At 49.6% G+C, this 27956-nt stretch overlaps 2 protein-coding genes across 2 annotated transcripts; both read left to right on the forward strand.

The window, feature by feature from the left end:
- The first annotated feature begins 620 nt into the window (after positions 1–620).
- On the forward strand, positions 621–6487 carry CDC34 (cell division cycle 34, ubiqiutin conjugating enzyme). Its single transcript, XM_059489633.1, has 5 exons — positions 621–852; positions 3436–3522; positions 4397–4494; positions 5360–5494; positions 6226–6487. The coding sequence occupies exons 1-5, from the start codon at positions 676–678 to the stop codon at positions 6434–6436; spliced, it is 708 nt and encodes a 235-aa protein (XP_059345616.1). The 5' UTR covers positions 621–675; the 3' UTR covers positions 6437–6487.
- Positions 6488–10324: 3837 nt separating this feature from the next.
- BSG (basigin (Ok blood group)) lies at positions 10325–27734 on the forward strand. The gene is made up of 8 exons (XM_059489817.1): positions 10325–10475; positions 17220–17376; positions 19653–19741; positions 20555–20682; positions 21803–22076; positions 26006–26030; positions 26740–26808; positions 26939–27734. The coding sequence occupies exons 1-7, from the start codon at positions 10394–10396 to the stop codon at positions 26795–26797; spliced, it is 813 nt and encodes a 270-aa protein (XP_059345800.1). The 5' UTR covers positions 10325–10393; the 3' UTR covers positions 26798–26808; positions 26939–27734.
- Positions 27735–27956: the final 222 nt, after the last annotated feature.

The following is a 27956-nucleotide window of genomic DNA, read 5'->3' on the forward strand; positions in this document are numbered from 1 at the left end:
GTTGGGGCGGATGTTCCGCTCCCTGCGGGCAGGACTGGGTGAGGCTGCGGCTGGCGGCTCCTGCCGCGGGCACAGCTGACGGGATGTGACACAAAGCCAGCTGCGAGCCGGGGATTCCTGAAGCTGAGCAGCCTCTGCTGCTGTGAATTGTCGCACAGGAGTGACACCTGCAGGCTGGCCGGGGCTCTGTGTGCTGGGGAGCGCCCGCCCATCGCTGGGTTTGCTCGGTGGGCCGGTGCCACCGGGAGCACCGGGGGAGCCGCCCTGCCCATTGTTGGGTTCGCTCGGTCAGCCGGTGTCACCGGGAACGTCACCGGGGGCACCGGCGGAGCCGCCCTGCCCATCGCTAGATTGTCTCGGTGGGCCGGTGACACCGGGAGAGTCCCAGGGCGTTCGCCCATCCCTGAATACGCTCGGTGGGTCGGTGCTACCGGGAGCCCCGGGAGGCCCCCTCATCGCTGGGTTCGCTCGGTGCCACCGGGAGCGCCATCAGGGGCACCGGCGGAGCCGCCCCGCCCACCTCCTGCCCCGCCCACCTGCCCCACCCCGCGCTCCGATTGGCCATCTACAGCGTAGGGGGCGTTTCCCTGTGAGGCCACGCCCCTCCCGGCGCTCCAGCCCCCGCCGTGCCCCGCGTGGCCCCGGTGGCGCCGCCGAGAGCCCCGGTAGAGCGGCATGGCGCGGCCCGCCGTGCCCAGCTCGCAGAAGGCGCTGCTGCTGGAGCTCAAGGGGCTGCAGGAGGAGCCCGTGGAGGGGTTCCGCGTCGGGCTGGTGGACGAGGGGGACCTGTACACCTGGGACGTGGCCATCTTCGGACCCCCGGACACGCACTACGAGGGCGGATACTTCAAGGTGAGCGGCGGGGAAGGCAGAGCAGGCGGTGTCGGGGGATGTGCTGTGTGGTATGGGAAGGAGTTTCTCAGTTTTGGGAAGGGGTGAGACCCTGTGAGGGGGATGTGGGTGTCCCGAGTGGGTGTGGGGGTCGTGACAGAGCTGCTCCCAGGCTTAGGGGTGAGTGGGGTCTTTCACTGGGCACCTGGGGGTCGCTGGGGCTTCAGGGTGGTCCTAGCAGGGAGATGGTTCCTTCTACCGAGGGTCCCCTTATGGGGGGCTCAACCACCCCCCTGCCCTCCTGGTCTGAGGGTGGACAGCAGTCACTGGGGTTCCCTCTCCTGGAGGGGATCTGAGGCATTGCCACCAGACCAGGGAAGAGATAAAGGGCCCCCGAGTCCCCCCAGAGACAGCCCAGGGTGGGAGCAGGGGGCTGGCTTAGTGAGAGAGTGTCATGGCTTGGTTTGGGGTGGAAAAAGATGTTTGTTGGTCTGACTGCGCAGTCCCCCCTCGGCAGGATGTGTGTGTGCTCTTCCCAGGTATTGTGCAACCTGGGCTAGCTGTTTTCTTCCTCTTTCTCATGCTCCCTCCTCCGTGGAGCCCTTGTGTTTTCATCCTGTTGCTGTCAGGGTGGGGATGCACAGGGTGACTCACCCAGGGTTAGCTGTGTTTGTTTTCCTGGCGCTCCAGAGCCGGGTTTCATCTCTTCACTGGAGTGCAGGGATTTTTTCCCCCACAGCATTTTAGCATGAAACCCTGTGAACTCTCACCCTTTCAGCCACTCATGCTCCTGTTTGGTGCTTGAGAGCTTCCAAACTCAGCACAGTGCTGGCGAGGCTGTGCCTAAGAGGAGAGCAGAGGGGCAGAGCATTGCCCAGCCTGTTTGTACACACAGGGTGGGGTTGTTGCTGTCCAAGCCCCCTTTGGCATCGCTTTGCCTCGGCTGGTTTTGTTCTGATCCCCTCTGACACAACAAAGGGGATTATTCTGCCATGTTCAGCTGTTTGGCCAGAGCCCAGCACGGGGCCGTGTGTCACTGCCCTGCACTCCACACACACACACACACACAACACAGCCCCCACTGCACTTTCCCCTTTTCCCACCCCCTGTCCTGTGCCGTGGATTTTTCTCAGTTCATGTACAAGAGAATCCACTGTCTGGATTTTCTTTTGGATGAACTGAGGGAGCAAGAAGCGTTCAGGGAGTTGTCGTGTTGAGTCTTGATCTGCAAGTTTGCTCCCAGGGCCTGGAAACAGCTGAAAGCTGAATCAGTCGCTGGGAATTTGTGCCGCCACACAGGGAGAAGCTGCCCACATTTTTTTGGATTCCTGGTGCTGGTGGGTTGGGGCAATCCTCTGAGGACTGTGGGATGTTGCTCTAGGTCCCTGTGCCCCCTCAGGCTTCACTCAGAGATGGACAGGGAGCCCCTCTCTGCCCAAACTCAGCCCTGTGGGTTTGGCAGCTGTGGGAGGAGCTGGTGCTGGCTGAGTGTCCCTGCTGGAGCCCTGGGCTGCAGCCTGAGCTTCATGTGATTTTATTTTTAGCCCCCAAGCTGCGCGTTGCGGCCAGTTTGGACTGGGTCTCTTCTCAGCAGTGACGGGCTATTTTTAGGTTTGGTGCGTTCATCAGAGCACCAAACACCTGATGCTTCCTTCCTGTGGGCTCTGGAGAGTAAACAACCAGTGGCACAGCCATGGTCTGGCCCTGGCAGCAGCTCTGGGGGTGCCCCAGCCTTTCTGCATGGCTCTCTGTGCTGCCGTGGGGTTTGTGCTGGGTGCCAACACCACTGGCTCCCCCTGGTTCCTCTGCATTGGAGAGCACCAGAGGGCCCTGCTGGACAGGGGGTGTGGGCAGGATGGGGGGCAAGGAGCTGCTGTTGGTCACAGCCCCTTTGCTCAACACTCTGTGTGGTGAGAGGCTGCCCCCAGGGCTGTACTTTAGCACTTTAAACACTCTACACTGGTGCAGAGACTCTGTCTCAGCAGGTGCCCAGCTGGGCTTGGCAGAGGTTCCTTTTTCTCAGAGCTATCAGAGGCTCTGTGGTTTCCATCCCTTCCTTCTCACAGGCTGATGTTCACATCTCCTTATTGTTCCCTCTCTGATTTCCATCCCTTCCTTCTCACAGGCTGGTGTTCCCATCTCCTTATTGTTCCCTCTGTGGTTTCCATCCCTTATGTCTCACAAATTTTCACATCTCCTTGTTGTTCCCTCTGTGGTTTCCATCCCTTATTTCTCACAAGTTTTCACATCTCCTTGTTGTTCCCTCTGTGGTTTCCATCCCTTCCTTCTCACAGGCTGGTGTTCCCATCTCCTTATTGTTCCCTCTGTGGTTTCCATCCCTTATGTCTCACAAATTTTCACATCTCCTTGTTGTTCCCTCTGTGGTTTCCATCCCTTATTTCTCACAAGTGTTCACATCTCCTTGTTGTTCCCTCTGCTATTTCCATCCCTTATTTCTCACAAGTTTTCACATCTCCTTGTTGTTCCCTCTGTGGTTTCCATCCCTTCCATCTCACAAGTGTTCACATCTCCTTGTTGTTCCCTCTGTGGTTTCCATCCCTTATTTCTCACAAGTTTTCACATCTCCTTGTTGCTCCCTCGCAGGCTCGTCTCCGCTTCCCCATCGACTACCCCTACTCTCCTCCTGCCTTCAGGTTCCTCACCAAGATGTGGCACCCCAATATCTACGAGGTAGGTCCCCTGGGACAGCCAGGAGGCTCTTGGACAGCCAGTGGACACGTGTGCTCTGTTGTGATGGCACTGGGTGCAAATGCCAGCCTTTGGCACTGGACGCTCAGTGCCTGGCACAGGGAACATCGCTAATGAGCTCACGACAGCATTTTGCTGTCCCAGAGCAGCGTCCAGGTCAGCCAGGCTTTGCAGGCCTGGTGGCTCCCACGCTTGGGGACATTGTGCCTGTGCCAAGAGTGGCTGCAGGGCCAGCAATGTGCCTGGCCCTGGGGCCCACGCCAGGGGCACAGCCTGCTGGGCATTGGGCAGCCTGGCCTGGACAGAGCTGGCAGTCATGGGGTGCCTGTCCACTTTTGTGTCCCTCCTATGGGGCTGAAGGGACAGCTGGGGTCACTTGTGGTGAGGTTCACAGGGGTCTTAGGATGAGGGAAGAGATGAGAATGTTGGCTTCATGTTTCAGAAGGTTTGATTTATTATTTTATTATATGTATTATATTAAAACTATACTAAAAGAATAGAAGAAAGCTTTCTGATTAAATCCTATCTAAGAATAGAAAAAGAAGGAATGATAACAAAGGCTTGTGACTGACCCAGACAGTCTGGACAGCTGGACTGTGATTGGCCATTAATTAGAAACAACCAACATAGACCAATCACAGATGCACCTGTTGCATTCCACAGCAGCAGATAATAATTGTTTACATTTTGTTCCTGAGGCCTCCCAGCTTCTCAGGAGAAAAAATCCTAAGGAAAGGATTTGCCATAAAACATGTGTGTGACAGTCACCTCACCTGGCTTCAGCCAAGGGGAAGAGCGAGTGAGGAGATACTTGGGGCAGCAGCTCCTGAGGATTCTGTTTCTCTGGTGCTTTCAGACAGGTGATGTCTGCATCTCCATCCTGCACCCCCCTGTGGATGACCCTCAGAGTGGAGAGCTGCCCTCGGAGCGCTGGAACCCCACCCAGAACGTGCGGTGAGGGATGGGGGATGGCAGGGTGGGAGGCTGGGGACAGGAGGTGCCAGGGGGCTAGAGAAGGCTCTCAGGCTGTTGGATTGGCTGAAGAACAGCCAGAGCTTGTGTATTCTCAGGTTGCTGTTGATAATTGCTGCCTCAAGATGTGCAGGATGTCTTTGCTTCGGCCTGTGCCTGAAGAACGAGTCTGGACTCTTCACTTTTCAGTCTTGAAGTTGTTTATTAATTCTTATCTATAAAATTTTCTTTCTGCCCAGCTGAGGTCTGCTCAGCAGGGCAGCCACAGGCACTCTCTGTGTTGTCCTTTTATACTACAAACTACATATATCATATTTACACTTCATTCCCAATACCTATCACCTATGTTAGACAGTGCACTTCTACTCTAAACCAATCCCAAAGTGCCAACATCACTGCTGAAAATGGAGAACAAGAAGAAGAAGAAGGAGAAATGCTGGACACACCCAAGTTCCTCCATCTTGTCCCCATAACCCCCATACCAAAAATCCTAAAATCTACATTTTCACCCTGTGATCATTTTGTTATTACACTATTCAAACCTATGTGACTTTCAGGTCCTCATACAAAGCTGGCAGCTTGCTCCAGGGGTCAAAATCAAATCCCCAGGTGTTCTGGGCTGCATGCCAGGGTCTCTGAGCGCCACAGTGGGGTTCTTGGCAACCCTGGACACCCAGAGGGATGTGCTGAGTTCTGACAGTGTATGACCCCAACAGCCCATGCCCAGCCTGCTCCCCTTTGCTGTGACCTCTCTTGCTGTGCACAGCACAAGGTTTTGGGCTGCTGGCACTGCTGGGGTGCTGCTGAGTCTCCTCAGCCCTGATCTGCTCATGTTTATCCACACCAGAACCATTCTGCTGAGTGTGATCTCGCTGCTGAATGAGCCCAACACGTTTTCCCCGGCCAACGTGGACGCCTCGGTGATGTACCGCAAGTGGAAGGAGAGCAAAGGGAAGGACCGGGAGTACACAGACATCATCAGGTGTGTGCTGAGCCCAGCCCTGGCAGCCCTGGCTGTGCTGGGATGTGGGAGTGTCAGGGGTAGGATGGTCAGGATGGATGGAGATGAGAGATCTCTGCAGCCAGGTCATGGAATTTGGGGTTTATTGCAAAGGGCCTGGGTGCAGGGCCCTGCTGGGAGCTGCCAGGCACAGCTCAGAGCAGGCCTGAGAGGAGAGAGAGGTAAAGAGAGAGGATGAGAGGGTGAGAGAGTAAAAGGGGTAAGAGAGGGAGGTTCCCGTTACAATACAATAAATCTTCTTCTGTGTTGAATATTCTAATCCTCACTAACCAATCTAGTACAATATACAAATCCTACAGCATTTACATACAGCCTATAAGAATCATTACATTACCATACTGTGCTACATTTTAAACCCTAAAAACTCCTCTTTGGGCCCCTTCTGCCAAGCTGTAGGGTCTGCTCTGTCCCTTAGGCCTGCCTGCAAGCCGAGGGTGTTGTTCCATCAAAAGGGATTACCTTCAGTCAGCCACTCCGTTGTTTTCCAGTTGTTCAGCAACTAATGTATCTCAAAGCTTGCTCTCATTTCAATCTCACTTATAGTTTCCATATTCTCAAAATCTTTTGCCAGGCAATCATATTTACAAGGCTTTCCTGTTTCATCCTCCCCAGAGCTGGGATCCTGTGGGACAGGGGCTCTGGAGGGCTGGGGTGCACAGCTCTGTTCTCACCCCCCATTTCTCACCCTGCAGGAAGCAGGTGCTGGGCACCAAGGTGGATGCTGAGCGGGATGGAGTGAAGGTCCCCACCACGCTGGCTGAGTACTGTGTGAAGACCAAGACTCCAGCCCCAGATGAGGGCTCAGACCTCTTTTATGATGACTATTATGAGGATGATGAGCTGGAGGAGGAAGCAGAGAGTTGTTACGGTGATGAGGATGACTCCGGCAATGAGGAATCTTGATGGCCCTCTGGCATTGCAAAACTTCCTATAAAGTACTGAATTTTACCTCAACTAGGACAAACTGGTTTGAATTTAGGATCTGTCAGCCCTGAAATTAACTCTCTACCTCGCAGGGAGACTGTTCTGCTGTTGCAAAGGAAATCCCATGGCTGTCTTTGTAGGAAAAGATAAAACCCCCTATTTATAAACTTCCAGGGAGGGGGAAGCTGTGTTGGGGTGTTCACAAAGCCACAGAAATTGAGGTGCTGGTGGCTTTGCCTGGCTGAGGAGTGACAACCAGGCCTGGTGTTGGCTGCCCCTCATTTAGGTCTGTTCAGCTTCTCTTCAGCCCCATGGGGTAGGAGCAGTTTGGGGCACTTGTGGGGGTGGTGAGTGGTTGCTTTGGTGGGAGAACAACATGTGAGTGCTGTCTTGGCTTTCAACACCTTTTAGGGTTCACCCTGCAGCCATCTGGGCTGTCCCACAGGACCCTTTTGCCTTCCCTGCCCTGATGCTGGAGCTGTGTTCACAGGGAGAGGGGCACCAGGGAGGATTTGTCCAGCAGCCACCAGCACTGACCATGTGGGGATGATCAGTTTGTGGTTTTTTGGTTTTTAACTCGCTGGGAGGGATGGGGTCATGCTGAGTTTTTCTGCTTCTGGTGTTTTGTTTTGTTTTTTTTTTGGACACTATTTAATAAAGTTCTTCCAGGGAAAGGTTGTGATGCACGAGTGAGGTTCTGTGCAGGCTACAAGGGATTTGTGTCGGGCATGGGCTGGCCTGGAGCAGTGGGCAGGTGTGGGTCTCACAATAACCCTCTTTCCACCTTGCAGAGTGGGCAGGAGGGTCTGGGCAGGGTTGCCTGAACATCTCTGCCCTTCCTGGGCTACATCAGTGCCTCTGCCCTGGGGCTTTGGCCAGCACTCAGTCTGTGCCTGGGCCAACCCTGCAGAAGGTGTTTGCCTTCTGTCTCCTCTGCAGGCAGCAGACCTGCCTGGGCAGTGCCTGGCTGTGCTCTGTGGTACCTGAGGGCGCCCCACGGGTGCCCAGGGCTGCTCTGATCCCATTTGGGTGTGCCCTGAGCCCACAGACTGGAACTGGCTGGGACATGTGAGCTCAGGAGGCTGCAGGGAGCTGCCCAGACTGTGCTGAGCTGGGCTGAGCAGCCTCAGAGCCAGGGCAGGGCCAGGCCCTGGCAAAGAGCCTGCCTGGGGCTCCTGCCCCTGCTGCACAAAGCTCATCAGAGGGGTAATGAGCAAAACTTCCCTGGGCTGGAGTCGTGCAAACGGGATCAGGGCTTGAGTGACACCTGCGAGTGCACGCGGCGAGGGCATGTGCGTTATTGCCTTAGGAAATGAGGCTAAAAGGTGAATAGGATTATTGTCGCTTTATTCAGGCCTGGCAAATGGCTTCCAAGGTCACCCAGCACGGAGCAGCAGCAGCCCTGGCTGCTTGCTCACAGCCAGCCTCTCCTTCCTTTCCTGGGGGGCTGCTGTGTGCACCCCAAATCTGTGTGGCTGTGCCCTGTGCTGGCTCTTTGTGGTGGCCAGTTCCCTCCCAGATCATGGGTACCAAACTCCCCAAATTTCTGCGAATTCCCCCGGTGTTGGATGCTCATGCTGCCCAGATTCATTTGGGGGTACCATACCCCCCAAATTTCTGCAAATCTCCTCGGTGTTGGATGCTCATGCTGCCCAGATCATGGGTGCCATAGGCACGAAACCCCCCCAATTTCTGCAAATCCCCCCAGTGTTTGATGCTCATGCTGCCCAGATTCATTTGGGGGTACCATACCCCCCCAATTTCTGCAAATCCCCCCAGTGCAGGGGGAGCCTGGCCAGTGGATGAGGATGGACAGGACATGAGGAAAAAACGCTCTGGAAGGAGCTGGCAGATCCCCTGGTGGGGGCTGGCGCCTGTGGCCCCATTGTTTTGGCTTTTCCTGCCCCCCTACCCAGAACCCCACGGCTGACTCAGTCAAGAATTCACCCCTGGGATGGAGAAGAGGTGGAGGCAAATCTGCTGTCCTGCAGAGGTCTCTTTGCCCAGCTGCCCTGTTGGATTTGCCTGCTCAGCCTCTCGGGCTGATTTATCCCAGTGCTCTGCAACAGCTTAAAAACTGAAAAATGCGTATTTTATGCTTGGCTTTTCGCAAATATTAAAATGAATATTATATGTGTTGTGTTAGAAAGTGATGCTGTATTAATGCTCTTAAGTAGTGTGGTAAATATAGTTTTGGGTTATAACAAAATGTTAAAATAGAAACGATGCTATAGAAAGGACTCGCACTGAGATAGCAGCCACAGGACACCCAAATCTTTCAGAGAAAGAGAATTTATTGCCCCATTATCAGGAGAAATTAACTTCTTCCCGCCTCGAAGGTGCTGTTAGATTTCGGAGGAAGAAGTTGATGATGCCCAGACAGAATCCTGTGTTTGAACGGAATTTATGCATCATGTATGATGTGCATGAATATGCAACAGGCTGTTGTTTTTAAGGGTTAATCCTCTGTTAACGGCTGTTCTTGTTCTGTTTTAGGTTACACTTTTTTAAAGAAAGGACTCGCAGCGAGATAGCAGCCACAGGACTAAATGTGAGGAACTCTGGGGGTCCGGCCGAGCTCGGGGGGCAGCGGGGTTGTGCCGAGAACCGGAGGGGGCTGTGGGACAAGGCCAGGTGGATCTGCTCTGTCCCGGTAGCGGTGTCCCCGCAGCAGCCATTGTCCCATTGTCCCATTGTCCCACTGTCCCATTGTCCCATTGTCCGTGCCGGACTCCCCGCGCTGAGGAAGCGCCGCCCGGTTCCCTTCCCACGCGTCCCGCTGTGCCCCCGGGAACCGCCGGGAACCGCCGGGACCTGCCCGGGGTGAAAAACGCCCAATCACTTGTTTTTGAAATTGTAAAAGTTTAATAGTAATAAAATGGGAATAAAAATAGTAATGCAATTGGAGTGATAATAATTTGGACGATTTGGATTAGGACAATATGGGACAATAGAGACAAAGAGTTACAGACGTCCGGGTACCTTTTTCTGGGCAAAATAAGCCTGAAAAAGGACACCCATTAACAAAGGATTAACCCCTTAAAACAATAGCCTGTTGCATAGTCATACACCTCATACATGATGCATAAATTCCATTCAAACGCAGGATTCTGTCTGGTCATCGTCGACTTCTTCATCTGAATCCCAACAGCGCCTTCGAGGTGGGAAGAAGTTCGTTTCTTCTGATAATGGAGCAATAAATTCTTTGAAAGATTGAGGTGTCCTGTGGCTGCCACCTCACTGCGAGTCCTTTCTTTAAAGAAAAGTATCTTACATAGCACCGTTTCTATTTTACCATTTTGTTATAACCTAAAACTATATTTACCGCACTACTTAAGAGAATTAATACAGCATCACTTTCTAACACAACACATATAATATTCTTTTTAAAATTTACGAAAAGCCAATCAAAATACATGCATCTTTCACGCCGGGGACCCGCTGGCTCCCCCGTGACTCTGCCCACGCGGAGCCACATGGCCTGGCGGGCGGGCGCGTCCCGGTGCTGCCCCCGGTGCGTGCGTGCCCCGGCTCGGCAGGCACGGACACGTGCAGACCTGCTCGCCTCCCCCCCCGTCCGTCCCCCCGCGCTCCCGGACCCGCCCGGGGCAGCGCCTGCACCGGGAGCACCCCCGGGACCCACAGCTCCGCCCCCACGCGCGTTCCCATTGGCTGTCCCGGTAAGTGGGCGTGGCCGGGCGGGACCGGCCCGAACCGGCTCTGCCCGCGGGGCCAGGAGAGATGAGAAGGCGCTCGGTTCGATCTCCTCTCTGATTGGCCGCTCCGCGCGGAGTGGGCGGGGTTTAAGCGGCGCAGCGCCGTGCGATTGGCTGAACGGAGGGGGCGAGGGGGCGGTGTTCGGCGTGGCCCCGCCTCCCCCGGTGCCCCCGGTCGCGGTTATAGCGCGCGCGCGGCGCCGCGGGGGCGCGTGCGGAGATGGCGGCGGGCGCGGCGGGAACGCGCGCGCTGCTGGCGCTGCTCGTCTTGTGCTCGATGGCCGCCGGCGCCGCGGGGACAAGTACGGACCGGACCGGGGCGAGCCGGGATGGCTCCGGGCTGGGGGGGATCCGTTCGGGCGGACCGGGGTGGCGGAGGGGGTTGGACCGAGGGGAGTCCCGCGGGGGCTCCGAGGGGCCTTGGCGGGATCGCGGCCCCGCGGGTGGGCTCCGGGCCGGCTCCGGGAGCGGCGGGAATGGGGGGAGGAGCGGCGGCGCGGGCGCCTGCGGCGGGGCACGTCCGCGGCGGGCGGGGCCGCGGGAACGGAGGCGCCCTGGGGTTATCCGGGAATGGCCGGGCCGGGCTGGGCTCGGTGCTGCCATCGGGCAGTCCCGAGCTCGAGCGGAGGATGCTCCGCGTGCCCGGTGATCTCTTAAACCGGAGCGGCTACCGGGACAGCGCTGGGTTGTTTTCTCCTTAGGAAAAGCCAAGAGTTTACTCCCCGCAGCCGCTTCTCCGGTTTCCGCGGCTGAGGAGCAGCAACGACTCCCCCGGGCTTTAAAAAAACCTTAAAGATACTCAGGATAATCCGCGGGGCGGGTCCGGTGCGGGGCGGCGGCTCCGCAGCTCCCGGTGGGCACCGAGAACTCTTCCCGCGGGGCTGAGCGGGTCCGGTGGTTCCGCAGCCCCGGTGGGCACCGAGAGCTCTTCCCCCCGGATTCCCCCTTTCACCCCCCGCAGGTTCGGGAGGAGCTCACGGCGAACCCGGCCGGGCTCTCCCCCTGCCCCGGTTCGGTCGCCGGTCCTGGCTGCTCGGCGTTTTGAATTCTTTAACAATTTGTAGCCTATTCGCACTTAATTCAGCCCAGTAGAACCGAAAGTTGAGACTGAAGGAGTGGGTGGATCGTGGAAAGTGTGTGCTCTAATAGTTTCTTTATACAGAATTGCATTTTAATTCCCCTTCTAAACCTCACATTTATCACCTGGAGCTGCCCAGCTTGGCCACATCCCCGCTCCTTTTGTGCCTCCGAGGGTTTCCTGAGGGTTTCTCCAGCCTGGGACTGGCACCAGTGGGATGGAGAGGAGGCAGTTCCTGCCCTGGGTGGGAAAAACCCGGGAAAAACCGAGCTGGCCCTTGGGTTGTGTAATGCCCATGTCCTGCCTGGCCATGCCTGGGCTTGGTGTGGAGCTGTGCTGGTGCCTCCAGGGAGCACAGTGGGGTTTAGAGAGTGGGGTTTGGCCTCTGAATAGGCTTAGGTTTGACTTTATAGAGCAGATTTGGGGCTGGAGAGTGGGGTTTTGCCTCTGAGCAATATTTAGGTTTGGCTTTATGGAGCAGATTGGGGGCTGGAGAGTGGGGTTTGGCCTCTGAGCAATGTTTAGGCTTGGCTTTATGGAGATTAGGAGCTGGAAAATGGGCTTTGGCCTCTGAGCAATATTTAGATTTGACTTTATGGAGCAGAGTGGGGTTTGGCCTCTGAGCCACGTTTAGGTTTGGTTTTATGGAGATTAGGGGCTGGACAGCGGGGTTTGGCCTCTGAGCAGTGTTTAGGTTTGGTTTTATGGAGCAGACTGGGTAGCAGCTCACCCCACGGACCATGGGTCAGTTTGTGCCTGGACTCTGTGCCTCCCTCAGTGGGAGGAACCCTGACTTTGACCTGGCTGTGCAAAGCTTAAGGGCAGCTTTTATAGCTGTTTAAAATGGCAAAAAAAAAAAAGAGGGTTAGATCCTCAATTACCCCCTTCCCAAAGCGAGAAACAAAGCTCAGGCCAGGCAGGAGCGCGGACCCAGCGGGGCTCTGCCACCCCGAGCACGTCCCACTGCTGTGAACACCCCAGGCACTCCTCCCTCTGCGGGGGGAGAGGTTGTTTTTAGTCTGAAGGTGACTCTGGAGAATGTTATCTGCTCTCTGCCTGCCTCCCCTGCTGTCCTGCTGGCTCGGATACCGCGCTGTGCCCGGGGAGGCATCTGGGCTCAGATCTGTGGGGATCGTGTGGGCTTTGGGAGCTGAGCCCCATTTACAGCCTCCCACCCTCTGGGAAACGTGGCAGCAGCCCCGATCGATCCCAGTGGCTTTGTGCTGGTCATTCCTCCTGTGTTTTGTGTTCCACAGGCGTTTTCCCCAGCCCATAGAGCCCAGGGAGGGCATTAATCCTATGGGAATGTGAGTGGTGCTTGCCTGGAGCCTTTTAACCTGCAACCTCTCAGCCTCTGGGAAATGTGGCAGCAGCCCCGATCGATCCCAGTGGCTTTGTGCTGGTCATTCTCCTGTGTTTTGGGCTCCACAGGCATTTTCCCCAGCCCATGGCTGGGATTTCTTGGGACGGGGAGGGCATTAATCCCATGGCAATGGGAGTGGTGCTGCTTGCTGGAGCTTTCTAACCTGTTTGAACTGCCCCACTTGCAGCCTGTGCCCTCTGGAAAATCTGGCAGCAGCTCTGATCGATCCCAGTGGCTTTGTGCTGCTCATTCTCCTCTCTCTTGTGCTCTACAGACATTTTCCCCAGCCCAGAGAACCCAGGGAGGGCATTAATCCCATGGGAATGCGAGTGCTGCTTGCTGCTGCTTGCTGGAGCCTTTTAACCTGTTTGAACTGCACGAGGCACCCTCTAACTCGCAGCAAATAACCTTGCAGGGCTTATTTTGTCAGCGTGCAGTAATCACCTTGTAGCTGTAAAACCCCTTGATCTTTACCAGCTCCCGCTTTAATTCGGGCTGCGCTCGGAGCAGACAGGGCTCACACAAAGTGCTGGGGGCACTTCCAGGGCTTGTTGGCACCCTTGGGAGTGTTTGATCACAGGGCTGTGGTGTGGAAAAAACCCTTCTGGTGTGGTTATGGGAGTGGAAGCCAGCTGGTGGCCCCATCCCATAACGTTTATGGGTACCCCTGAATCTCCTGTTTGGATAAATTGGTGTCTGCCTTCCCTGTGGTGTGGAACAACCCTTTCTGACATGGTTCTGGGAGTGTAACCCAGCTGATATCCCCATCCCATAACATCTATGGGTACCTCTGAACCTCCTACTCAGTTAAAATTCACATCTGCCTTCTCCTAAGAGTGCCTTAGTCACCCCACAATTAGGGATCCTTTCTCTTTCAGCCTTGCTTGTTCTTCAAAACTTTCATAGCTTTAGTAGGAAAAGCTACTTTTTCCTTAAGAAAATATGGAATTAATTTCTTTAGGAGTCAAGCTTAGCTTATGGGCTAACTTGTGGCTTATTGAGTTTGAGCAAACTTGGGTTTGTGACACTGATTTCTTCCTCTTAGGATTTCCGGTTGAAACATCTTCAGGCTTTCAAAACCCACCAAAAAAACTTCTCCTAAGCCCAGTTCCTCTTTGCCTGTACATCCATGGAGGGTTGTGTGTAATCACAAAGTGCTTTTAACTGAGCAAATTAATTCCTGGAAGGTTCTTGGGGTGCCTGTTAGTACAGGAAGGATGTGTCTCAATCTCAATTCCATCTGAAACCTGGCTGGGGCTGGGTCACGTAGTGAGCTCTGCTTGTGCCTGATGGATTTTCCCCAAGTGGAGCTGCTGAGCCTCCCTTCCTGCCCACCCCTGGAAGGGCTCCTGGGGCTGGGGCTGCTGCCCTGGAGCCCCAGGGTTGTTTGGCAGGTGTTTAATTCCAATAGGGACCGACCTTTGGACTGGCTGATTCCAGCAAGGGCAGAATGAAAAACACCCAAATTCCAGCCTGCAGCTGCTGCCTGTGCCTCTGGTCTGCTGTTTGCCCGTTCAGCTCTGCAGGCTAGTCTCACCTGAGATGAAAAATCAGATTTCTCTGTTTGTATGACAACAAATTTACGCATTTCCTCACCTGCCTCGTGGCATCTTGCGGTCTGCGAGAATTTTCGCCTCTCCCAAAAAAAGTTCTGAGCTCGGGGTTGTGCTCAGAGGTTCCTGCTGGGCATTTTGGGGGCTGAGGGATGGAAGGAGGGTGTGGGCTGGTCCGTGTGGCTGTGGCTGGTACGTGTGGCTGTGCCATGGCTCAGCAAGGGGGGGTCTGGACCCCGGCCAGCTCCCAGTTACAGTCAGGCAGCCCGGGGCTGTGCACTGAGGGGGAACAGACACGTTCCTCCTGAGGCCACAGGGAAGCTCTTTTCTCATTGCTGTTGTCTTAATTAAACTGGCTCTGAGCGGGCTCAGGGTCCTGCTGTCCCCAGCCTTCCATGGTGATGTGACCTGTGCAGCACAGGCAGGGGAGTGTGGAGGCTGCATAAGCCATTGAAACACAAATTGAGTGTTTTTATCATGCTTAGGGGCCTTGGGCTGTGTCTCACAGCAGGTGGGGCATCCAATTTGGATGGTGGCACACGTGGAGTGCTGGTTTTGCTGTTTGGATGGTGGCACTCACTGGGTGCTGGTTTGGATAGGGGCACTCACTGGGTGCTGGTTTTGCTGTTTGGATGGTGGCACACGTGGAGTGCTGGTTTTGCAGTTTGGATAGTGGCACTCACTGAGAGCTGGTTTTGCAGTTTGGATGGTGGCACTCACTGGGTGCTGGTTTTGCAGTGGAGATGCAGAATGCCAGCGAGCCAGGCAGGGCTCAGAGTGTGGAGGGGAGGGAGGGATGAGCACACTGATGTGCAGACACCCTGCAGCCTCTCCTCAGCCACCGAGTGTTGTTTTTGCTGCTGGAAGGTGAGTTCTTGCTTTGCACTAACACTTTGCACTAATACCTCTCCAACTCATAGCTGGCTTTATAAAGTCACCGCTGTCTCAAAAGAGACTGGCTCAGGACAGCGTGGAGCTGTACTGCGAGGCGATTGGCAATCCCATCCCCGAGATCCAGTGGTGGTTTGAGGGCAACGACCCCAATGAGACCCATGCCCAGCTCTGGGATGGCGCACGGCAGGACCGTGTCAAAATCAACGCCACCTACAACCTGCACTCCACCAGCACCATCTCCATCGCCAACCTCACGGCCGACGACTCGGGCATGTACGAGTGCCGGGCCAGCAACGACCCCGACCGCAACCACTTGTCGAAGAGCCCCAAAGTCAAGTGGATCCGTTCCCAGGCGAACGTTTTTGTCATCGAACGTGAGTGGCCACACGCCGAGGCCTTGGCACTTTGCTCGGACACCGGTGTCTCGAGTTCTCCCGCCGTGCTCACCCCCGTGCTCACCCGTGTCCTGAAAGCTCTCCCCACCCTCCCACCCCGGCTGTAGAAGTCAGAGGCTCCCACCCTGTGTTGATGTGTCCCCCCAAAACCACCACCACCACTACCTGTGACTTGACCCTGCTGCTCAAAAAGGGTTGTGGCTTCTCCCCGATCAATAAAATTTCGCCCTCCGGCCATCCCGCGCCTTTTCCGGAGCCAAAGAACCTGGAAGTTGCTGCTTCCCTGAGCGCCTGGCTGCAGAATAAAACCTTCATTCTGTGGTCGACTCTTCCCCAACCACCACCGACCAGCAGCCCTTCCTTGCAGCTCATCCAGCTCCTTCTCCTTGCAGCAGCCCCGCTTTCAGCTCGCTTCCATGTTATGGTGAACCCAGACTCTTGGTGGGGGAAAAAAAACCCCACAAATCTTGCTTTTGAGGTCTGAGACATGCAACCGTTTTTGAAATGGCCGTGTCTGTGTGACACCTGAGTGTTGGTGGTGTTGCTTGTCCTGTGGATGTGGCTGGGTTCCTGTGCTCACAGGATGAGGGAAGAGATGAGGATGTGAATCTGTGTTTCAGAAGGCTTGATTTATTATTTTATGATATATATTATATTAAAACTACTAAAAGAATAGAAGGAAGGATTTCATCAGAAGGCTAGCTAAGAATAGAATAAGAAACAATGATAACAAAGGCTTGTGGCTCGGACACAAAGTCCGAGACAGCCAAACTATGATTGGCCATTAATTAGAAACAACCACGAGACCAATCACAGATGCACCTGTTGCATTCCACAGCAGCAGATAATCAATGTTTACATTTTGTTCCTGAGGCCTCTCAGCTTCTCAGGAGGAAAAAATCCTAAGGAAAGGATTTTACATAAAAAGATGTCTGTGACAGGATCCCACTCACAGAGTGTTGCTGCTTCCAGAGCTAGAAACTTGGGAGGTGGATAAAATCCTTCTGAGGTCTCCCTGTGAGTGCTGCAGTTAGGAGAGCTGCATTTTCAGCAGGAATGGAGTGCAGAGCTCCAGCAGAACCCTTCTTCCAGTGGAGTTTGGATAGGAGAAAATGCAAAATGTGCTGGCAGGGGCTGTAGTGGCACTGGGGCTGTGCAGTGGTGCTGCTGATGGCAGCTGCCTTCTCGGACATCCTCCTGCGAGCAGAAATGCCTGAGTCATCTTAGCTTGCATAATTTACTGCTGCCTGGCTCATGGAGGAGGCCCGGGACCTTTGGCAGCCACGGCTCTGTGCTCTCCCTGGGGCCATTCTCACCAAACCCTTTGGGGCTGCCACACCGTCCTGTGTCACCTCAGAGGCTCCTGGCTGCCCTCTGTGCTCCCTGCAGGTGTCTGGAGCTGCTCAGGTGCTGGGAGGTGTTGCCACCCGAGCTCTGTGGTGGCTCCCAGCAGCAGCAGAGCCGTGCTCTGCCCTTCAGAGTGACCTTTTCCATTGCTTATTGAGCACTGGGGCTGCACCCAGCGATGCAGGACACAGCAGCTCCTGGTGTGCAGCAGCTGCAGGGCCATCCCAGGGCTGGGCACTGCCTTTGGGGACACCCTGGTGCTGGCCAGGTCTGGTAGGGAGCTGTGTTGAAGGTAAGTGGGAGCTGGGAATAGAGACAAGGAGCTCTGTGGGGTTTGCGTTGCAGGTTCTTGGGGCACCACGTCAGCTCTGTTGTACCCCGAGTTAACTTAAAAACCCAATTTTTTATCAATGCAGGTCCAGATATCGCTGGTAATTTCCTCGTGGATGCTGGCAAGGTGACCCTGTGGTGTAACATGTCTGAACCACAACACACCATCACTGGCCACAAGTGGATTCACAAGGAGAAGACCCTGAAGGAGGACAACGAGCCTGGTGCTTCCACCAGCTACACGTGAGTGTCAGGGCAAGGTCAGAACCTGGGCACAAAAAAAAAAAAAAAAATCAGGTTTTTTTTATGCCAGAAAGCAGCTGGTGTTTGCCTCAGCTGGAACCAGGGCTGAGTTCTTGCAGGGGTGGGGCTGACAGAGTTGTGGTGAGGCCCAGCACTCTCCTTTCTTTGTGGGCAGAAAAAAGGAGGAGAAAGGGGCACTTTAGTGCCACAAATATCCTCTTAGAAGGAGATTTCCTGGTTTTAAGCAGGTGTTCAGCTGGGCTCTGGCTGTTGGGTGTTCCAGAGCTTTGAAGGGGGCAGGCCAGCAGCTGCTCACTCCTTGTGTGTGGGGTGAGAAGCTCCAGTGCATGTTTGTCACTGTAGGACACTAAACAAAACAACACACACTGCTGTTTTCAAGGTGAAAAAAAGGGAAGTTTATTTTCTGACTTTAACATTTATAGATTTCTAAATGTGCCCATGGATTGCAGGGTGACAGTGCCACCTCTCCAATGACACTGGACAAACCAACAGTCCATCAGATTTCTCCTCCATAAAATAATAATAACTTATTTACAGAAAGTGTGTGAGAAAGTTTGTTACAAGAATGTAAACATCAGAAGGCTTAGAAAATCTAAAAAAATCAGGGTGGCACCCCCAGGGCACTGGCACAGGTGTGAGGTGTCCCTATGTCACTGTAGGACATGAAACAACACACTGCTGCTCTCAAGGTGAAGAAAATCGAAGTTTATTTTCCGACTTTAAAATGTATAATTTTTTAAAAGTGACAGTGCCACCTCTCCAATGACACTGGTCAAACCAACAGTCCATCAAATTTCTCCTCCTCTATAAATAATGCAAAACAATGAGTTATTTACGGAAAGTTTGTCACAAGAATGTCAACATCAAAAGGCTTAGAAAATCTTAAAAAATCAGGGTGAGATATGTTGTTTCTAAGTGGGCCTTCCCTTCCCAGAGTCCCAGGAGGAGCTGGGTGCAGGAATATCAGCCTTATTGTGGCAGTGCAGTGAGCTTTCCTTTCTGATTACACTCAGGGCTGGCTGGCAGTGACCCAGCAGCTGTGCAGGCCTCACGTCCCTTTGTGTGGCACTGCAGACGTGCCTGTCTCCCCATAGCAACAGGGAGCTGAACAAGGATTAAAGTATTTATAACCCAGCCTCCCTCGTGTGACCTCAATTCCTCAGCTGAGTGGTTTTTTGGAAGTGGGGAGAGCCGTGCAGGGCAGAGTGAACAAACAGCTCGTTGTCCCCGTGCAGCCATGGGACAAAGCGTGGGCCCCTTCCCTCGAGTGGGTATTACTGAGCAGCAGAATGGGATGTTTGTTGCAGGGCTGCATAATCCACTAAATCTCATTGCAGCAGCTTTACAGGAAGGAGAATGTGAGGTTTTTCTCTGAGGGGATCAATCCAAAGCAGCACGGCCTGGGTGATCTTTGCCATGTGTTTCACTGAGCTGGAACAGTGATCAGAACTTGTCAGATGTGGTGAATATGAAACCCTCTTCTGCCACCCTCAGTGTGTGAGGAGGCTTGGCTTGCTGTAGGTGCACAATAAATATTCTGCTGGAATGGGGGATATTTGTTTTTCTGGTTTTTTTTCAAAGATTTTCTAAGCCTTCTGATGTTTACATTCTCGTGGCAAACTTTCTCACACGCTTTCTGTAAATAACTCATCGTTTTGCATTCTTTTATGGAGGAGGAGAAATTTGATGGACTGTTGGTTTGTCCAGGGTCATTGGAGAGGTGGCACTGTCACCCTCCAATGTAATGAAAACTGTAAATGTTGAAGTCAGAAAATAAATTTCAATTTTCTTCACCTTGAGATCAGCTGTGTGTTGTTTCATGTCCTGCAGTGACATGGGGACACCTCACACCTGTGCCAGTGCCCTGGGGGTGTCACCCTGATTTTTTAAGGATTTTCTAAGCCTTCTGATGTTTACATTCTTGTAATAAACTTTCTCACACACTTGCTGTAAATAACTTCTTATTTTGCATTCTTTCATGGAGGAGAAATCTGATGGACTGTTGGTTTGTCCAGTGTCATTGGACAGGTGGCACTGTCACTTTTAAAAAACTATAAATGTTAAAATCAGAAAATAAACTTCCTTTTTCTTCTCTTTAAAAGCAGCAGTGTGTGCTCATGGTTTTTTTGTGTCCTATAGTGATTTAATTTGCTATGGAGGAGGCTGATGCTGTTGGGTGTGTGATTCCCTCAGTGTGGAGCTCAGAATCTCTGGATAAGTTAAATTTTGCTTACCTGAGTCCTGTTTTTTGGCAGATTTGAGGGGACGGTGGAGGAGCACTCTGGCATCTATGAGTGCATCTTTGAAGGCAACCCACAGACCAGAGGACAAGTGAATATTTCTGGTAATTTCATCTCTTTGCTCCTGGGCTCTGAGGGGAAGCTGTGACCTCCTGAGCACTTTGCTGGAGGTTGATGACTAAATAAAAAAGCTTATATTTCAGAACTAATTATTGTACAAGTTATTTGCAACCACGCCTTTACAAAACTCCAATTTAAAAGTGTTTTAAAAAACACTTTAAAAAGCAATAGCTTGTTGCATATTCATGTATTTCATGATGCAAACAATCAAACAAATTCTGACAAATTAGGCTCCCATTATGTGTGCTGTCAGATACATTACTTTTATACTGAAATTCCCATTTCTAACAGACCCAAAGACTCCCTGGGAAGATTTTTACATCATGCTGCTCCGTAATGGTCAAGATCCCCTGTCCTGGTAGAGTTTTCTAGCTTTATAATTAAAATATATCTGACAGCACCATCCATTCACAAGCCTTTGAAAGGTCAACAAGGTGCATTTGGAACAAATATTTGGAACTGAATTTCTGCTTGAAAGGTGATTTTAAAGCAGAAATTGTCTTTTCAGCTTGAAAAAGCTGCTCCCAGCCCTGAGATCTGGCATTAAACCACCTTTCTGTGGTTATGTTCCCATAGGAATAATGGATAGAGGGATAAAACCTGCACAAATCTGTTTGAGCCATTCTTGAAGCAATTTGAAGCACTTCCCTCCTATAAAAAATGCCAAACTAGTCAGAGGATCAACCTGACTGAGGTTTTTGGTGTAGCTGATTCTGTTGAAGTGAGCTGCAGCAAGCACAAATACGTGATTTCTATAATGAGATGTCCAAATTTTAATTTTTTTCATTTTTTCCTAGTTCCCCCCCAGGTGACAGCATACAAGAAGTCAGAGCATGGCAATGAGGGGGACACAGGGGTGCTGACCTGCAAGAATCCCTCTTTCCCTGCTGTCACCACCTGGTCCTGGCACAAAAGTGGGCACGGGGTAAGTACTGTTATTTTCTCCATCTCCCCTCCTGCCCAGCCCTTGAGGCACCAGAATTATTCCAAATTTCAGTGCTCCCCAGAAAAAGGGGATTTTCTCAGCACTGCCCTGATGTTCTCCCTGTTGGTGGAGTGACTAAATTATTATTTGAATGCTTGAAAAGGCAGAAAGCCCAGAAATTTCTCTCCAAATTTGGTACAAAGACACCTCTGGAGGTCATTTTTTACATTGTGCTAGTTACAACATGTATCTTACATAGCATAGTTTTTATTTTAATATTATGCTATGTAAGTATACATAGCATAATATAATAATATACTACAGCCTAAAGTAGTGGTATATTTACCACACTACTTAAAAGAGATTATACAGCATAACTTCCTTTCTTTTTTGTGAAGAGCCAATCATAAAATGCACATTTTTCACACAGCTTAACTTGAGCCAATAATTGTTCACACCATAACTTTCTAACATAGCGTGTATAATATTAATTTGAATATTTGTGAAGAGCCAATCATATAAATACACATTTTTCTCATTGCATAACTTTCTAATATAACACATATAATATTAATATTTGCGAAGAGCCAAATTTCTAACATAGCACATATAATATTCATTTTAATCTTTGTGAAGAGCCAACCATTTTTCACAACACAGCATAACTTTCTAACATAGCGTGTATAATATTAATTTGAATATTTGTGAAGAGCCAATCATATAAATACACATTTTTCTCATTGTATAACTTTCTAATGTAACACACATAACATTAATATTTGTGAAGAGCCGAATTTCTAACATAGCATGTGTAATATTCATTTTAATCTCTGTGAAGAGCCAATCATATAAATACACTTTTCTCACATTGTATAACTTTCTAATATAACACACATAACATTAATATTTGCAAAGAGCCGAATTTCTAACATAGCACATATAATATTCATTTTAATCTCTGTGAAGAGCCAACCATTTTTCACAACACAGCATAACTTTCTAACACAACACACTGAGTATTAATTTCAGTGAACAGTATTTCACTGAAATTTCAGTATTAATTTTTGTGAACACCCGACCCTATAAACCCCCGTTTTCCCCCCGTTCCTCCTCCCTGCAGCGCCTGGAGAACGCCTCTGGCAGGTACATCATCAAGTCCAGCGGCAACAAGACGGAGCTGAGGATCCTGAAGCTGGACATCGAGCAGGACACGGGGGATTATTTCTGCAACGCCACCAACCCGCTGGGCACGGGCGATGCCACCGTGAACCTGCGCGTGCGCAGCCGCCTGGCCGCCCTCTGGCCCTTCCTGGGCATCGTGGCCGAGGTGCTGGTCCTGGTCACCATCATCTTCATCTACGAGAAGAGGAGGAAGCCAGATGAGGTTCCTGACGGTAAGAGGGAGATGGGGTTGGTGAGAAATGGCTGGGCACCATTAAAAGTTTTATTTATATATATATATATATTTATTTTTATATTTATTTTTATATTTATTTTTATATTTATTTTTATATTTATTTTTATATTTATTTTTATATTTATTTTTATATTTATTTTTATATTTATTTTTATATTTATTTTTATATTTATTTACCTATAAAATATATTTTAAAATTATATATTTATATGCCTATAAAATACATTAAAAATTATACGTTGCATATCTATAAAATACATTAAAAATTATACGTTGCGTATCTATAAAATACATTAAAAATTATACGTTGCGTATCTATAAAATACATTAAAAATTATACGTTGCGTATCTATAAAATATATAAAAATTATACGTTGCGTATCTATAAAATATATAAAAATTATACGTTACATACCTATAAAATATATTAAATTTATATGTTACATATCTATAAAATGTATTAAAATTATATATTTATGTATCTATAAAAATATATTGAAATGATATATTTATCTATAAAATTTAAATTTTTCATATATAAATTTTTATCGATATTTGAATATATGTCTATATATAAAATTTATATAAATTATATACTATAAAAATAGTAATAGAGTAATAATAATTTGGACAACTTATATACTATATATAATGTATATATATTTTTTATGATTTATACACTCTAAAAATAGTAATATTTTTAGAGTAATAATAATTTGGACCATTTATATACTATATATAGTGTATATATAATGTAGATATATATTTTATATTTTTTATAATTTATACACTATAAAATAGTAATATAATTAGAGTGATAACAATTTGGACAATTTATATATTATATATAGTGTATGTATATTATAATTTATACACTATAAAAATAGCATTATAATCAGAGTGATAATTTGGACAATTTATATATTATATATAGTGTATGTATATTATAATTTATACACTATAAAAATAGCATTATAATCAGAGTGATAATAATTTGGACAATTTATATATTATATATAGTGTATGTATATTATTTATACACTATAAAAATAGCATTATAATCAGAGTGATAATAATTTGGACAATTTATATATTATATATAGTGTATGTATATTATAATTTATACACTATAAAAATAGCATTATAATCAGAGTGATAACAATTTGGACAATTTATATATTATATACAGTGTATGTATATTATAATTTATACACTATAAAAATAGTATTATAATTAGAGTGATAATAATTTGGACAATTTATATACTATATACAGTGTATATATATTATAATTTATACACTATAAAAATAGTAATATAATTAGAGTGATAGCAATTTGGACAATTTATATACTATATATAGTGTATATATATTATAATTCATACACTATAAAAATAGTAATATAATCAGAGTGATAATTTGGACAATTTATATACTATATATAGTGTATATATTTCTTTATAATTTATACACTATAAAAGTAGTAATATAGAGTAATAATAATTTGGACAATTTATATGCTGTATATATAGTGTATATACATTTTTTATAATTTATATAAGTTATACACTATAGTAATATTATTAGAGTAATAATAATATTGACAATTTGGATTAGGACAATATGAGACAATAGAAACAACGAGTTACAGGTAGTCCAGGTACGTTTTTCCGGGCAGCATACCCAGGGGTAGAGGGCATCCTTTGAATCTGCCAATCCCTTCTGGAATTCCAGGACTGACAGACAGTGCTGGGAGGGGAACGGAGAGGGGACTGACACACCTGGGAGGGAATTATCAGGGGTGGGACCCAAGGTTCCGAGGTAAACCCTGACATCACAATGCAGTAGTGTGGGAATGTCAGTGGTTTGCAGCTTGTGGGACGTTCTGAGGTCCCTCTCTCAGAGCAGGGGTGGTTTGAGGGCATTTGAGGAGCCAATCTGTGCTTCAGCCACTGTTTGAATTGCACTGTTTGTGTGCAGTGTGTCTGGAGCAGGAGACGGTTCTGAGCAGGTCAGCCTGACCCTTTGTCTCTCCAGTTCCTCTCCTTGAGTGTCTGCAGGGCTGGGTTTGCTTTGGCAGCTCCCACTCTGCACGAGGTGGTTTGTAAATAAGTTACCAGGGCTTTTGTGGTGCTGAGGGCTGTGTCTGTGACTGTAAAACTTGTGTTCACTTCAGGATGTTTTGGGTCATCAGATCCAGCACATCCTGGATCTCAAAGACCCGGTGCTATCTTTAATCTGTTCTGGAAGCAGCAGCTCCTCCCTTTCCTTATCGCTGAGGATCTGCATTGTGTCAGCTCCTTTATCTGATGCTGTTAACAATGCGGTGTGAATTCTCTGCATCCTTCCTGCCCGGTACCCTGCAGAGCCCCTGGACCCCTGCAGGAGCAGCACAGGGGATAAATGTCACATCCCTGCCCTGACTGCAGGGCTTGGAATTCCACCAGAGGCGGTTCCACAAGCAGCTGTTTTGCCCTCTGACACCCCTGATGTCCTAAAGATGTTGTGGCTGCATCTCCCAGCAAAAACACTTTGTGATCAGAGCTGTAGGAGATGCTTTGACAGACAGATAAATGTCCTGAAATGTCCTGATGCTCCTTGGCAAGAGGAGCTCAAGTTCCCAAATGCTCATAGATGAGAAGAAAGCATCACACCCCTTTGGTAACCACACCTGGCTTTACACTGCCCTGGTATAAAGTGGTTTTTTCTGCCCCCAAATCTCTCTAGCTTTGCCCCCACTTCCCTGGTATAAAGTGGGTTTTTTTCTGCCCCAAAATCTCTGTAGCTTTGCCCTCCTGTGGGGTGACAGTGGGGCCTGTCTGAGCCAGTTCCTATAGGAATGTGATTCCTGTTGATGGAGTCACAAAACTATTTTTTTTTCCCATCAAAAAGGAAAGAAGTCCAGAAGTTTCTCTCCTCATTTAGGTGAAAAACCCCACCTCATAGACCTGGGGAACTTCACCTCAATCTTAAGCGTGGCCAATTGGACAGACATCAAAAAGTCCTGCTTGGGCAATTTACTAGAAATAGAGGTGAACAAATAAACTAATGGTTTTTGTGAGGTGTTTTACCAGGAGCAAGGACCTCCTTTTTTTAGTTTTTCTCCGTTTGTTATTTTACCTTTTATTAAACCTTTTTGTTCCCAACACTGCCACAGCAGCCATCCTGCTGATTTTTGTGCCTCCACAGGTAGCTGAGCTATCTCGGCTGTGTTACAGACCTCTGAGAACTTATTAGATTTAGCTCAAGAAGGCTCCTATAACACATTCCCCCCAGAACTTTGTGTGAGCTGGACCTTGCTGGGATGGGGTGGGGACAGTCTGGCCTGGGATGGGGACAGTCTGACCTGTCTTAGGGTGATCTCCTTGCTGGTGTTACCTGTCCACTCTTCCTTTCTGTGCTGCTGGGTGCCACCTCTCCTGGTAAGTAAAGGCGGTTCCAGATGTGTCCGTCGCTGTCCCCTCGCCAGCCATGGGCAGCTCCAGTGCCCAGGGTTGGAGAAAAGGTGATGGAGGAGCCAAAGGAGACCTCAGGGAGCTGGTGAAAGGCTGCAGGGCTTGTTAGAGGTGTTTCCTTAGCTGTGCTGCTCAGAACGTGGTGTGCAGTGTTTGTTTTGGTAGCACAGCGTTGTGGGGAGGGAGGGAGGGCTTCCTGCTGCTGCTGCTTAAATCCTCGTCCTGAAACATCCTGTTTGGCTTCCCCTGTACCTGCTGGGAGTGTGCTGGGCTCTGGGAGCCATCACAGGTCCTGGGGGTGAGCACAGGGCAGCTGATCCCAGGTTTAAATGGTGAGAATGGCTGCCTGGAGTTCACTTCCCACTGCTTTAAGGGCAGGCAGAGGTCACTTTGAATGTCCTCTTCCCTGACTATTTATATTTTGTTTTTTCTGTGCTGTCCTGAATGTGAAGATGATGATGGAGGCTCTGCACCACTGTGAGTACCTTTGCCTGTTCCTGTTTAGCCAGATTTGTACTGGTACATCTCACCCAGCCAGGGAATCTGCTCTGAAGATAAAAACTTTATGCAATGATAAAAGCTAAATATGTAAAGATAAAAGCTGGTGTGGTGGTGTTCACAGGGGTCTGAGGATGAGGGAAGAGATGAGAATGTTGACTCCATGTTTCAGAAGGCTGATTTATTATTTTATGATATATATTACATTAAAACTATACTAAAAGAATAGAAGAAAAGGTTTCATCTGAAGGTTAGCTAAGAATAGAAAAGGAAAGAATGATAACAAACGTTTGTGGCTCAGGCTTTCTGTCCAAGCCAGTTGGGCTGTGATTGGCCATTAATTACAAACATCCAACATGGGCTAATCAAAGATTTACTTGTTGCATTCCACAGCAGCAGATAATCAATGTTTACATTTTGTTCCTGAAGCCTCTCAGCTTCTCAGGAAGAAAAAAATCTTAACAGATTTTCCATAAAAGATGTCTGTGACAGTGTGGGATGATCCTCAGTGTGGGCAGATGTCCCCCCATGGTTCATTTGATGTCCCCACACATCCCTGGGGTGGCACCAGTGTCTGACCCTGCTCTGGGGTCTGATTTTGCCCCTCTGCTTGGGCATTTATGGGTCAGGGGTGCTGCTGGGGGGACTCTGTGCTCTCCCTTTCCTCACATCCCTTCTCCCTCCCCAGGAAGAGCAATGCCACAAACCACAAGGACAAGAACGTCCGCCAGAGGAACGCCAACTGAGAGAGGCCCAGGTGGGTGCCTGGGGCAGGAGCTGCAGGTCTGACCCTGCTGAGGCTCCTGGGAGGAGCCAGAGCCCCTCCTGGCCCAGCTCTGCCACCCCACTCCACTTTATCTAACTGGCTTTCCTTTCTCTCCTGCCAGGTGATGCGTAGATGAAGAACTCGTCTGGACAATTTTATTTTCTTTTAATATTTTTTTTTTGGTAAAATAGCACCATGGAATATTCTAGTGCGTCCCTGAGATTCAGTTGCTTCACTTTCTAAGGAAACTTTTAAGTTGTAGAAATATAAAATACACTTTTTTTTTTTTTTTAAAGAGTCGTGGGAGGGTTTTTTTCTACCTGTAAAATGTAAAATCCTTTGTTCCTGGTAGTCTAGATCTCTTGACTGTCTCTGTCCTAGGTTATTTCATGTTGGTACAGAGTGGGGAAGGGGGGTGGGAATGCAGCTGTGTCCCACCTGCTTATGGGAATGAGGGAGGAGCTGCTTTGGTGGCTGTGGGGAGATGCCCTGAGAGGGTTCAGGAAGGGGTTTTGTGTCTTTCCCAGTGCATCACCAGGAGCAAGGCTGCACCTTTTCCCTGGCCAGGGATCCCTGTCAGCTCCTGCCAAGCTGCTCTTGGTTACTGTGCAGCCAGGGGCTGGATGCTGGATAAGTGATTGCTGGATAAATGATTGCTGGACAAATGATTGCTGTAACTTATTCCATGGGTTGTTCGTGTCTGTGCAGTGGGGAGGGGCAGGCTGAGCTGGGGCTGGGGGTGATTTTAAGGTTTAACAGCTTTGTGCTTTGTGCTTGAGCCGTTGTGATTTGGGGGCTGTGAGCAGACGGGTGCTCAGGGGAGTCTAACACCTTTACTGCTGGTTAGCATCGAGCTGTTCCATCTGTTAACACTTCACAAATAAAGATGATTCCTCTCTCTTTTTTCCACCTCTGGACTCTGGTCTCTGTCTGACCCTCTGGCTGCAGAGCACGGTGCTGTGTCTGGGTTTGGGGCCAGTTCTGGCTGTTCTTTAATTGCTGAGGAGATGAAGCTCCATGGCTGTAAAACCTTCAGGAGGGGAGGAAGAGGAGGGACAATGCTCCCTGCTCTGCAGAGCCTGGGTTTCACAGCAGCAATTATTATAATCAAAGTTGAGGATTTTAGAGCATCAGTTGAG

Source organism: Ammospiza nelsoni, chromosome 27 (assembly GCF_027579445.1).
Source record: "Ammospiza nelsoni isolate bAmmNel1 chromosome 27, bAmmNel1.pri, whole genome shotgun sequence".
Classification (NCBI taxonomy): Eukaryota; Metazoa; Chordata; class Aves; order Passeriformes; family Passerellidae; genus Ammospiza; species Ammospiza nelsoni.

Excerpts from the sequence above, each read along its gene's own strand:
- CDC34 (XM_059489633.1), top strand. The coding sequence starts at position 676 with ATGGCGCGGCCCGCCGTGCCCAGCTCGCAGAAGGCGCTGCTGCTGGAG. Across the intron at positions 3,523-4,396 it reads GGCACCCCAATATCTACGAG|ACAGGTGATGTCTGCATCTC; the intron begins GTAGGTCCCCTG and ends TGGTGCTTTCAG. Across the intron at positions 5,495-6,225 it reads GAGTACACAGACATCATCAG|GAAGCAGGTGCTGGGCACCA; the intron begins GTGTGTGCTGAG and ends CTCACCCTGCAG.
- BSG (XM_059489817.1), top strand. The coding sequence starts at position 10,394 with ATGGCGGCGGGCGCGGCGGGAACGCGCGCGCTGCTGGCGCTGCTCGTC. Across the intron at positions 17,377-19,652 it reads GGTGCTTCCACCAGCTACAC|ATTTGAGGGGACGGTGGAGG; the intron begins GTGAGTGTCAGG and ends GTTTTTTGGCAG. Across the intron at positions 22,077-26,005 it reads GCCAGATGAGGTTCCTGACG|ATGATGATGGAGGCTCTGCA; the intron begins GTAAGAGGGAGA and ends CTGAATGTGAAG.